The sequence below is a fragment of the Hemitrygon akajei genome, chromosome 8 (assembly GCF_048418815.1).
Source record: "Hemitrygon akajei chromosome 8, sHemAka1.3, whole genome shotgun sequence".
Classification (NCBI taxonomy): domain Eukaryota; kingdom Metazoa; phylum Chordata; class Chondrichthyes; order Myliobatiformes; family Dasyatidae; genus Hemitrygon; species Hemitrygon akajei.
In genome coordinates, this window is record NC_133131.1 from 6077033 (window position 1) to 6090518 (window position 13486).

Here is a 13486-nt window from a genome sequence, read left to right on the forward strand (position 1 = left end):
TCTGAGGATCTATCCTGGGACCAAAATTTCAATGCAGTTACAAAGAAGGTGCAACAGCGGCTACATTTCATCAGGAGTTTGAGGAGATTTGGTATGTCACCAAAGACACTCACACTTGAAGATCATTCTAACTGGCTGCATTGCTGTCTGGTATGGGGGGTGCGGGTACCACTGCACAGATCGAAATAAGCTGCAGGAAGTTGTAAACTCAGTCAGCTACATCATGGGCACTAGCCTCCTGACCATCCAAGACACCTTCAAGGAGTGAGGCCTCAAAAAGGCAGCATCCATCATTAAGGACCCTCATCACCCAGGACGTGCCCTTTTCTCATTGCTGCCATCAGGGAGGAGGAACAGGAGCTGAAGACACACGCTCAATGATTCAGGAACAGCTTCTTCCCCTCTGCCATTAGATTTCTGAATGGACAATGAACCCATGAACACTACCTCACTACTTTTTTTTCTCTTTTTGCACGCACATCTACAGTGATAAAATGCTTTGAGAGGTTGGTCATGACTGGACTGAACTCCTACCTCAGCAAGCAGCTGGACCCATGGCAATTTGCCTATCGCCACAGTAGGTCAACAGCAGACACAGTCTCAGTGGCTCTTCACACAGCCTTAGACCACCTGGACAACATAAACACCCATGTCAGGATGCTGTTCAGTGACTATAGCTCAACATTTAATACCATTATTCTTACAACCCTGATTGCTAGGTTACAGAACCTGGGCCTCTGTATCTCGCTCTGCAATTGGATCCTCGACTTCCTAACTGGAAGACCACAATCTGTGTGGATTGGTGATAATATCTCCTCCTGAGTGACAATCAACACTGATGCACCTCAGGGGTGTCTGCTTAGTCCAGTGCTCTACCCTTTCTATACTCATGACTGTGTGGCTAGGCATAGCTCAAATACCATCTATAAATTTGCTGATGATACAATCATTATTAGTAGAATCTCAGATGGAGATTAGAGGACGTACAGGAGCGAGATATACCAACTTGAGGAGTGGTGTCACAGCAACAATCTAGCACAACATCGGTAAGACAAAAGAGCTGATTGTGGACTTCAGGAAGGGTCAGAAGGAACACATAAAAGTCTTCATAGAGGGATCAGAAGTGGAGAGAGTGAACAGTTTCAAGTTCCTGGGTGTCAATATCTCTGAGGATCTAAACTGATCCCAACATATCGATGCAGCTATCAAGAAGGCAAAACAGTGCCTATACTTCATTAGGAATTTGAAGAGATTTGGTATGTCAACAAGAACATTCAAAAACTTCTATAGATGTACTGTGTTGAGCATTTTGACAGGCTGCATCTCTCTCTGGTATGGGGGTGGGGGGCTACTGCACAGGACTGAAAGAAGCTGCAGGGAGTTGTAAATTTAGTCGGCTCCATTGTGGGTACTAGCCTACAAAGTACCCAGGACATGTTCAGGGAGCGGTGTCTCAGAAAGGTAGTGTCCATCATTAAGGATCCCAGCACCTAAGGCATGCCCTTTTCTCATTGTAGGAGGTACAGAAGCCTGAAGGCACACACTCAGTGATTCAGTAACCACTTCTTCTACTCTGGCATCCAATTCCTAAATGGACATTGAACCCATGAGCACCACTTCACTTTTTTAATATACTGTTTTTGCATGATTTTTAATCTATTCAATATGCGTGCACTGTAATAGATCTACTTTATTTTTACTTTTCTTCCTTCTATATTATGTATTGCATTGAACTGCTGCTGCTAAGTTAACAAATGTCAGAACACATGTCAGTGATAATAAACCTGATTCTGCTCTATATATATATACACACACACACACACACACACACACACACACACACACACACACACACACACACACACACACACACACACACACACACACACACACATACACACACACACACACACACACACACACACACACATATAGTACCTGTAAATATTATTCAACTACCCCCCCCCCCCCCCCCCGGAAGTTTTAATGTTTTATTATTTGACAACAATGAATCACAGTGAATTTAATTTGGCTTTTTTGTGACACTGATCAACAGAAAAAGACTCTCCCATGTCAAAGTGATCTAAATTAATCACAAATATAAAACACAAAATAATTGATTGCATAAGTATTCGGCCCCTTTAATATGACACTCCAAATCATCGCTAGTGCAAGCCATTGGTTTTAGAAGTCACATAATTAGTTAAGTGGAGATCACCATTTACAGTCAAGGTGCTTAATTGATTGTAGTAAAACTACACTGACATATATCTGGGAGGTACAACTGCTGGTGAGTCAGTAACCTTGAACAAACCACACCACAAAGACAAAAGAACACTCCAAGAAGCTCTGCAAAAAAGTTATTGAAGACCACAAGTCAGGAGATGGATACAAGAAAATTTCCAAGTCACTGAATATCCCTTGGAGTACAGTTAAGTCAATCATCAAGAAATGGAAAGAATATGGTATAGCTGAAACTCTGCTTAGAGTAGGCAGTCTTCAAAAACTGAGTGATTGTGTAAGAAAGGGACTAGTGAGGGAGGCCAGCAAGTGACCTATGACAACTCTGGAGAAGTTACAAGCTTCACTTGCTGAGATGGGAGGAACTGCACGTGCAACAATTGTTGCCCAGTCGCAGCTTTATGGGAGGGTGGTAAAGGGAAAGCCACTGTTGAAAAAATTCACATGAGATCTCGACTAGAGTTTGTCAAAAGGCATGTGGGAGACTCTGAAGTCAGCTGGAAGAAGGTTCTATGGTCTGATGAAACCAAAACTGAGCTTTTTGGCTATCAGACTAAACGCTATGCTTGGCGTAAGCCAAACACCGCACATAATCAAAAACACACCATCCCTGCCATGAAGCATGGCGGTGGCTGCATCATGCTGTGGAGATATTTCACCGCAACAAGCCCTAGAAGGCTTATGACGGTAGAGGACAAAGTGAATGCAGCAAAATACAGGGAAATCCTGCAGGAAAACCTGACAAAGTCTGCAACAGAACTGCAACTTGAGAGAAGATTTGTTTGCCAGTAAGACAATGACCCCAAGCATAAAGCCAAAGCTACACAGGAATGGCTTAAAACTAACAAAGACAATGTCCTGGAGTGGCCAAGTTAGAGTCCAGACCTTAATCCAACTGAGAATTAGTGGCTGGACTTGAAGAGGGCTGTTCACTCACGATCCCCATGCATTCTGACAGAATGAAGAGCAGTTCTTAAGCAGTTTTGTAAAGAAGAATGGGGAAATTTTGCAGTGTCCGGATGTGCAAAGCTGATAGAGACCTATCCACACAGACTCAAGGCTGTAATTGCTGCCAAAGGTACATCTACTAAATACTGCCTTGAAGGGAGTGAATACCTAATCTAACAATTGTATTTTATATTTGGAATTAATTTAGATCACTTTGTAGAGCCAACTCAAGAGGCTTTGACACTTAAACCAAAACATCTGAGCTGATAGACTGTGGTAGTGAGGGAGCAGAAGTTTTTCTGTGAAGTCCATCAGAAAGGGAGTGAAGATGTACTAGGCAGCAGGAAGTTGGAAAAAAAAATAGGGTTGAAAACAAAATGAAACTTGATGGGCCAAATGGCCTGATTCTGCTCCTATATATCTCATCAGTTTATGACAATGAGTTGGCGAAAAAATATGCTACTTTTGTCCCATTTCTGTGGAGCTGTCCCATACTGCAATGCTCCCGAGATCAAAGTTGGATTCTCAACTGAACCCTGCCAAAGATGTTAATGACAGAACATGAAATACCATCACTCTCTCATCTAAGGCTATCTTAATTGCTTGTTCTCCACAGCCTTGCACTGCTGACATTTACTTGGAGTTCCTGCAATGTCGGCAGATGCCCGTAGAGGCCAGATCCTGGTTATCTCCCTCTTCATTCTGTCATTATAACAGCATACCACTTTGCCAACAGGTCCCTGGCGGTTCACCCATGGAGTCAGCAGAGTGCTCTTAAGGGTCAGAGTGCTCGAGATGGGCTTCAACCTCCTGCTGCCCTTGTAGCCCCAACCAGCCCAGTCTGCCTTCCCTCTCAGCACCTGTCAGTAGCCGTCAGCGTGTGGTGAGGCTGTACAGCCCCCCACTTAAGAGCTGTGACAGACGAGAAATCTATCCTTGGAACACTGAGCACTTAATTGTTTCCCAGTTTTATCGCCACACATGCACACTTCCTGCACAGGGCACTTGGCGTGAGGGACCTGCAGTAAGGAAAAAGGATAAATGGAGTAAGAACTAATGTCAGATGACAAGCAGCTGACAGCATTGTACTCCAAGCAGAGAAGGTTAAGGAGGGAATCATGAGAATGTCATAGAATATAGTATGTTACAGCACAATACAGGTCCTTGGGCCCACAGTGTTGTGCAACCATTTAACCCAATCAAGGTCAAATTAACCCCTCCCTCCTACATAGCCCTCCATTTTTCTATCATCCATCTGCCTATGTAAATGTCCCTAATGTATCTGCCTCTAACTCCACCCCTAGCAGGGCATTCCACACACTCACCACTCTGTGTATAAAAAACTTACCTCTGACATTCCCCCATACTTTTCTCCAATCACCTTAAAATTGTGCCCCCTGGTATTATCCCTTTCCACACTAGGAAACCTATGACAACCCTCCACACTATCCACATGAAATCATCAAAGCTTCGATGGACTATGAGGCGGCATGGTAACATAGTGGTTAGCGTAACACTATTACAGTGCCAGCTACCCAGCTGTCAATAAGGAGCTGTACGTTCTCCCTGTGACTGCATGTGTTTTATCCAGGTGCTCCGGTTTCCTCCCACTTTCCAAAGATGTACGAGTTAGTAGGTTAATTGCCCACATGGGTGTAATTGAGTGCTGCGAGCTTGTTGAGCCAAAAGGACCTGTTACCATGTTGTTTTTCTAAAATTTAATTTATAAGTTTGATAAAATGTATAACATTTTAAACATATAATAAATAAGGAGATGCTATTTTCAATGTGATGAGGCTTGAGAAGAGAAATCAGTCTTAGAGTTCATGAAGTGATGTAAGAGTGAGGAGTCTTTTTTCTCGTCCGAAAGTGCTATCTGACAGAGCAGCGTAAACAGATGCAATAGTAACTCTTAAAAGAAAATGCATTGAATGAAAAGGAAAATATTTTCAAGGTAATGGCTGGATACCAGGGAGTGGGACCAGCTGCCTAGATCTTTCAGAGAGCTGGTTTATGTGCCCCTCCATTGCATGATTATATGATAATTTATGTTATGTGTAATCAGATGAAAGGATGGAGTTCCTAGCCTTCTTACAGTTCTATGGTCAGAAGGTCTAGTTCTGTTGATGAATTGGCTGATCCGATCACCTTCCGGCCCAGGTGTTCCTCGGTAAGGTGTGGCCCTGTACTGCTACATTCTCTCTGTGCTGGGCGAAGAGGCAGTACACTCCGCTTAGGTTTACAACGGCAAGGAAATCTATCCAGGTTTCCTCAATAACGGTGTGATCCTTGCTGAAAATTGAGATTAACCCGCCTTAGTCTTATAACTTGAGATTCATTCTGAAGAAAGGGGTGGAGTTGGAGGAGTAAACATTAAGGATCAAAGATTAGCTTTTTGTCCCATGTACAGTCCTGTGCAAACGCCTTGGGCACATGTATGTGGCTAGGGGTCCTAAGACTTTTGCACAGTACTATATTTGTCAACGTGGAGCGGAGACCAAGTTCGTTAGTCTGGAGGGAGCAAAGAACGTTGGGGATAGTGAGTGTGGACCACCGCAGGAGGAATGTGGGACAGGTAGCAGAGAATTAGTGCCAGGGAGAGGTGGCACAGTGCAGACATACCCAACCCTGAAACTCCAGGAAAGACCATTTGATTCCAAACAATTGGTTTATTGATCATTACAGAATGTCTCTACAGTGCTTCCTGCTCTCTCCCCTCTCCCTTCCCCTCCAACCACAATTGCCTTCTCCCTGCCCCCTTCCCACTCTCAGTCCATAATAGAGACCCACATCAGAATCTAGTTTATGATCACTCACAAATGTCATGAAGTTTGGGTTTATTTCAGCAGTACAGTACAGTACAAAAGTCTTGGGCAATCAGAGCACCCACAGGAAACCTCATGAGAAGAATGTACCAGAATTAGTTATGGTTCAGTACCAAACATAAAACACAGGACAACACCATAACAGACAACACAACAGCAACCAACAATTTACAAGACAATTATGCAAACGGCCATGAGCAATCAACCGTAAGCAAAATGGTCACGTGTAAATGTCAATAATCAAACTTAATGTGAACGCATTGAACAGACACAATCATTATGAACAGAACAAGGATAGTGGGAAAGACCATTTAACAGATGTTGTGCAGGGACAGTTAGGGTATTACACCTGAGTGAGTTTTGTTGAGTAGTTCGGTAGCTATAAACTTTGGAGATGACCTATATTTCTGGTAGTGATGAACTTGTAGGTCTTCCTGATGGCAATTTGGTGAGTGGGTGACTGCTAGGGTGGGTGGAGTTAGCAGTCATCTTTTCAGCTATTGGTGATGAACAGGTCTTTTAATGTCAGTAGCTGACGGCCAATGATATTCTCCATTGAGTGGACCATTCATTGCAACCTGGACTCAGAGAAGGAGGAGGCAACAAGAAATGAAACAGTGATAGAGGTGGCCACAACACTCTCAATGATGGCTTAGTAAAGATTCTTCCTGAGGTGTTAAGTTTCTTAAACTGGTGTAGGAAAAACTATCTCTGCTGGGCTTTCCTAATAATGAGCGTAACATGCTTGTTTCACTTCAATGTATTGGTAATGGTAGTCCCCAGGAATTTGGTCAACCACAGACACAGACTGAAATTTAATTTCCAAAGGGGAGGGCAGGTGGGGATTGTCAGCGGAAGTCAATCCTCATTTACAAATATGCAAAGTCACTTTTTCCACCCAAGTACACTGCATTCACTGCATGTATACTGCACTGTGGCAGGCAGGCTCTACAGTGGGTAGTCAGAATTACCAAATGCATCGCCAGTACCAGCCTACCCACCGTCAAGGACACATATACAGAAAAGTGCCGGAAAAAAGCCAGTAACATCATGAAAGATCCACCCACCCTGCTTATGGACTGTTTGTCCCAATCCGAACAAGGAAGAGGCTACATAGCGTTCACACCAGGACCACCAGATTCAAAAGCAGTTATTTTCCCCAAGCAGTAAAGTTGATCAACACCTCCACCCACTAACCCTCTAATCTACCCCAGCACCACTACTTCATCATTTCCTGTCAGAATCACCTTATGTCCAGATACACCTGTGCCTAGTGTCACTTTATGGACTTTCAATCTATGCATGTAAGCTAGTTGTGTATTTATATTGTGTTTTTTATTATTGCATTTATTTTCTTTTTTGTGCTGCATCAGATTTGGAGTAACAATTATTTTGTTCTCCTTTACACTTGTGTGCTGGAAATTAAATTAAACAATCTTGAATCTTAAATCTTGAATGTCATGTCTCAAATGACTTACATAACACATTCGTAAATGGGCCACTGAATATCAACAATTTAGGTCAGGATGTCGGGATAATGGAAGTGGTGAAGGAGTATGAGCTCAGCCAGCTGCTCTGCTGGAGCGTCAGACAGTGGAAGAAGGAGTGAGTGTAAATGACACCCCTGGCTCTTCTCTTGTTTCAGGGACGTTTGACCGTAGCGTGACGCTACTGGAAGTGTGTGGCAGTTGGCCAGAGAGCTTTGGACTGCGACAAATGTCTTCTATCGATAACACTGACGAAGGACTTCGTGAGCGTCTGGCAGACGCCATGTCTGAGTCACCCAGCAGGGACATTGTGGGCTCTGGAACAGGTAAGGAAGGAGTCCCATTGATGCACAAACACAAGAGATTCTGCAGATGCTGGAAATCCAGAGTAACACACACAAAATGCTGGAGGAACTTAGCAGGTCAGGCAGCATCTATGGAGCTATATTTATAGATGCTGATTGACCTACTAAGTTTCTCCAGCATTTTGTGTGTTCCCTTGGTGAATAATCATTGAAACCTATTGAATATTCAAAGACCTAGATAGAACGGATGTGTAGAAGATGTTTCCTGTAGTGTGAGAGTCTAGGACCAAAGGGCACAGCCACAGAATAGAAGGATGTCCCCTTAAAATAGAGATGAGAAGGAATTTCTTTAGCAAGAGGCTGGTGAATTGATGGAATTCATTGCCGCAGATGGCTGTGGAGGCCAATCACTGGGTATATTTAAAGTGGAGGTTGATAGGTTCTTGAGTAGTAAGGGTGTCAGAGGTTACAGAGTGAAGGCAGAAAATGGAGTTGTGAGGGATAATAAATCAGTCATAATGGAATGGCAGAGCAGGCTCAATAGGCTGACTGGTCTAATTTATGCTGTATGGTCTCATATTCTTCAAAGGTAGACGTTTGACTGACTGAGATAACTTCTCACCTGGACAATTGTAACCTTGACTAACTTACAATAAAAACAATATTATATTGGTATTTGTAGGTCTGAGAAGTCTAAAAATTGCAAGTTAAATAAAGTTTGAAGTTCAAAGTAAATTTCTTGTCAAAGTACATATATGTCACCATTTTCAATCTGAGATTCATTTTCTTGCTTAGAAAATGGATTTCTATTTCCTTTAGTAGTTTTCAAGACATTTTTGATCTTTCTTGCTTTAGGAACTGTACAAACAATCCATCCTTACATTTTCAAGGCACTACAATCCATCTGTACAAACAATCCATCCTTACATTTTCACTAAATTATCTATGGTGTAAACGTCACTGGATGTTATGATAATCTGGCCAGAGTAGATTTCATCTTCATGGCCCATTAACCAACTTGTTAAACAGGTTGCAAATCTGATTTCATCCGTCATTTTCCCTTTGTCTATACCAGATGTCGGATCAATCCCATCATACCATCCCCTTACATATTCCCCTTTAATCTATTGTCTCACACTTGCTCATTAACACTCTTCTGATTTAAGAGAGGCAGCATCTACAGAGGTAAGTAAATAGTCAACATTTCAGACCAAGAGCCTTCACCAGGACTGGAAAAAGGGGACAGAAGCCAGAATAAGAAGGTGGAAGGAGGGGAAGGAGCGATAGGTGAGACTAGGTGAGGGAGAAGGTGGATGAGTGGTGGGGGATGAAGTGAGAAGCTGTGAAGTGATAAGTGGGAGAGGAAAAGGGCTGAAGAAGGAATCTAATAGGAGAGGCCAGTGGACTAAGGAAGAAAGGGAAAGAGTGGAACCTGTGGGAGGTGAGGAGAAGAGGAGTGAGAGGAAAACCAGAATAGGGAATTGAAAAAGAGAGAAGGGGGAGGAGAAATTACTGGAAGTTAGAGAAATCAATGTTCATTCCATCAGGTTGAAAGCTACTCTTACAGGTATGAGGTGTTGCTCCAACAACCTGAGCTTGGCCTCACCGTGGCAGTAGGGGAGGCCATGGACAGACATGTTAGAATAAGAATGGGAAGTGGATTTGAAATGGGTGGCCACAGGGAGATTCTGCTTTTGTAACAGACAGAGCTTCGAAAAATTAAAGCTGAATTGGCTTGCAGGCTGTTAACTGTTCACATGAAGAGGTATTCCAGCTTGTGGATTCCTGACAAATGATGCCTTCTTCAAAACACTCAAGAATGTGCTGACATCCGTCCAGTCTGACATCCATTAATCCATTTTTAGTGTAAGAGCTGCAGAAATGCTGGGAGATAGGCAGGGTTAGCCTTGCTGTATCTTATCATATGACTCTCTGACCCTATGCAGCAACCCTTCCCCCACAAGCAGCATTGTCAATGTACAACCATCTGATATGACATGTTTAGAACTGAAACCTGAAGCCTACAGATGTTCAGGAACTTGATCTGTTGTTAGGGCTATTTCCAGGTGATCTCCAATTATAATTAACTCTAAATTATCTTTATTTGTGTGCATCCTGCTCCAACACTGAGTCCGCCAGTGAAGCTGTTACCTGATTTCTGATTCTGTCCTTTTGGAGATGTGACAGGCACCAAACACCTAACAGAGTCCCTGTTGCTGGGATTGTATCCAGGCTTCCCAACTGTGGCTGGATGTAGACCCAGAGATTCCACCTCCTGCTTTTGAAATCCCTGACCCCAGAGTTCATAAATACGGAGTGCTAGGAGGCGAGAGGAATATTGGCATCTTGACGCTAAGTTTCTTTGAAACTTTCAAAGCAACAATAACAAATTTATATGGTACCTTTAGCACAGTAATATATTCAAAGGACTGTTAATTTTATGGTGGCCACAGATGCCAGGACAAGTGACCGATAATTTGGTCAAAGAAGTAGGTGATCCTCCATTCCAGAGCCAAGCTCACTCCAGCCTTATGTCATGGAGTCCCATCGCACAGAGGATGTGTCCACCAGAAAGGAGAGCTTCTAGTCATCATATGCAAGGGTGTGACTTGGACTAAACAAATGGAAGATAAGGATCAGTACACCATCAAACATAGGCCCCAAACAAAATCTTGAAAAATGGGGATGACTTTCCCTATTACAGGAGGCAACTCTCAGTGAAGAGAGAAATATGTGACAGAATCCGCCCCATCCCCAGTGAGCCAGGTATTCTGGGGGACTGAGGAGAAGACCGTGATCTGAAACTCAGAGCATTTGGTCTCATGGAGCAGCAGCAGTCACTGCTTTGAGGCTTGGGTAACCCACAATAAAGTGCTGGAAACATACCACCGACACTGTCTTGGGTAAGTGCCCCAGATCCATTTGCAGAATGGGCAAACCATTATCAACGTCCTCTCCCAGGCGGATATGCTGAGCAACAAGGGACTTCAAGCTCACACAACTCTGGGCTACAACCCTCACTGTCTGCAGTCTGACACTGGACCTGCCTTTCTCAACCTTTTTGCCCTGGAGGAACCCTTGAAATAATTTTCCGGTGTCAGGGAACCCCTGAACAAAAATTATTATATCAGAACGTTAGCATTATCAAGTCAAGTCAAGTCAACATTTATTGTCATTTCGACCATAACTGCTGGTACAGTGCATAGTAAAAATGAGACAACGTTTTTCAGGACCATGGTTTACATGACACAGTACAAAAGCTAGACTGAACTACGTAATAAAAAACACAGAGAAAGCTACACTAGACTACAGACCTACACTGGACTACATAAAGTGCACAAAAACAGTATCGGCATTACAATAAATAATAAACAGGACAGTAGGGCAAGGTGTCAGTCCAGGCTTCGGGTATTGAGGAGTCTGATAGCTTGGGGGAAGAAACTGTTATATAGACTGGTCGTAAGAGCCCGAATGCTTCGGAGCCTTTTCAAAGACGGCAGGAGGGAGAAGAGATTGTATGACGGGTGCATGGGGTCCTTCATAATGCATAATGTTTCCTTTGTGGATGCAGCGTGTAGTGTAAATGTCCGTGATGGCGGAAGAGAGACCCCGAACTTATTAGTAAGTTGTGGATATAATAATTCAAAAATAATTGTCTATGCTCTTTTGAGTAGGGAATGAATTTTTAACTAACCTTTCTTTAAAAAACAGGAAGTTAAGCTTAGATTACCTTCCTTGAAATTAATCTTTCTTTCCCTTTCATAAATTTTAAAAACTCATAAGGCAAACATAATAAGCAGACATGGATTTCACCTTCAACTGAAATGAGACGATTTCTATCCTTGCTCTTGATGCTTGTTAAATAAGAAAAAGCTTGTTCACACATGTAAGAAGCTGAATACTGCAGCAAAATGTTCATTGCTTTCCTATGAATGGGAGGATACTCTTCCTTCACTGAAGTTCAGAATTTGGCCAGGGGCAGGTCAGTAAATCTCATCTTGAGTGCACAATCAGACTGCATCTCACAAAGTTCTTCCTCTTCTCTCAAAGTCAAGTTCTCAGGCGGAACAGAAGATTCAAAGAAAGAGTCCCTCACCAAGTCATACACTTGTGTTGAAAGGGAGGAAATATACTGTCCAATTTTGTTCCGCAGTTCTTCCAAGTTGTTTTCAATAAGACTCAAGATTTTCTGATATTCTTCCTCATTCTCAAGCCCAATCAGCCATGGAAATATTTCAAGATTTCCTTTTGCAACTTGATTTTTCCAAAGATTCAGTTTCCTTTTAAATTCAAGAATCTTGTCACTTGAAGTCAAAACATTTTCTCCAGGACCTTGCAGAGACTTGTTCAACTGGTTCATATGATGAAAAATGTCTTAAGTAGGCTAGCTTTCAAACACTCTTCCTCTGCTAAGCTATCATAGTTCTGTATGCAGCAGGAGATTGGTGGGCTCTTTGTCAAGGTTTTCACAGCTTTTTAACATTCTCGAGTGAACTGGACTTTGTTTAATAGTTAACTATTTTTGTTGGATCATCCAGAACTTTTTTCATTTCATCTCCAAGAGATTTTAAATCAGCACCTCTCTGTAAAGAGAGCAATGTGTTGTGACAATGTCAAGATTTTCTTTTTTTGGAAGAGAAAGGTCTCTCATGGAACCAACCATTGATGGGGTACCATCAATACAGATGCCAATACATTTGCTCCAAGGCAGACCTTTTGTTTCCAGATACGAAGACAAAACATTAAATATATCTTGGCCTTTGCTTGTGTCTGGTAGCTCTTTGGAACAGAAAAGGTTTTCTTGAGTTTCAACATCATTTCTTTACAAATCTTTCATGACATTTATTGGCGAAATCTGTTGACTCATCAAACTGGATAGAGAAGCTGAGAGTGAAACCTTTTCAATTTCTCATACTACGTCTTGTGCTAGCATTTTACCCACTATAATTTTACATGCTGGCATGATTAGGTTCTCACCAACTGTGATTTTTCCTTTTCTGGGTAATAAGTTCAACTGAGTCATGGCACGTGAAAATTCCTTTTTTGGAATGAAAATTTCCCCCCAATTTTCTACTACACTGGTAGAGTTTGTTCACTCTCATTAGTCAGTCGGCAACACGGTCCTCCTATACAATGTCGTACTGGGCTGAGAGACCTGTAACAAAATTGCTGGGCTGCTCGGTCACTGCCCACCGCCATGTTGCGCAAGGTTCAAAATATGATGTTTATTTCTTTTAATCGTGATCTCTCGCAGAACCCCTAGCGACCTCTCGCGGAACCCCTGTTGAGAAACCCTGCACTAGACCTTTGTAACAAGTGCAGTGTTGCCAGTGTTGGGAACAGATTTCCATAAGGACAAAAGAAATGCTTAAAGTGCATTCTCAAAATGTTGAAAAAAGTACAAGAGGCTGTGCAAGCCATGGAAGGAGCGTACTATCCCAAAGTAACACCATCCCCCCCCCCCCCCCCCCGTCCCACCTGAGGCTGACTCTGTAGGCGCTGTGCAGCACTTGTGAGAATCCATGGAACTGTAGTAGAATCAAGATACCCCTGAACCTAAGAAGGGTAGGGTAACAAGGCAGTATGTTACATGGACAGAGTCCTAGCGCTTCATCAGAAACATGTTTATTATCACTGACATATGTTGTGAAATTACTATAAATTACTATAAATTGCATTA

The 13486-nt window shown here is 42.6% G+C and overlaps 1 protein-coding gene across 5 annotated transcripts in view; it reads left to right on the plus strand.

The window, feature by feature from the left end:
• bcas3 (BCAS3 microtubule associated cell migration factor) overlaps positions 1-13486 on the plus strand; it is a 928098-nt gene that overhangs the window by 864022 nt on the left and 50590 nt on the right. For 4 of the 5 annotated variants that reach the window (XM_073053122.1, XM_073053125.1, XM_073053126.1 and 1 more), the window contains one exon: positions 7660-7827. The exons of the other annotated variant lie outside the window; for it this stretch is intronic. In XM_073053122.1, coding sequence (XP_072909223.1) covers positions 7660-7827 — 168 coding nt within the window. The remainder of the gene's footprint in view (positions 1-7659; positions 7828-13486) is intronic. 5 annotated transcript variants of the gene reach the window in all.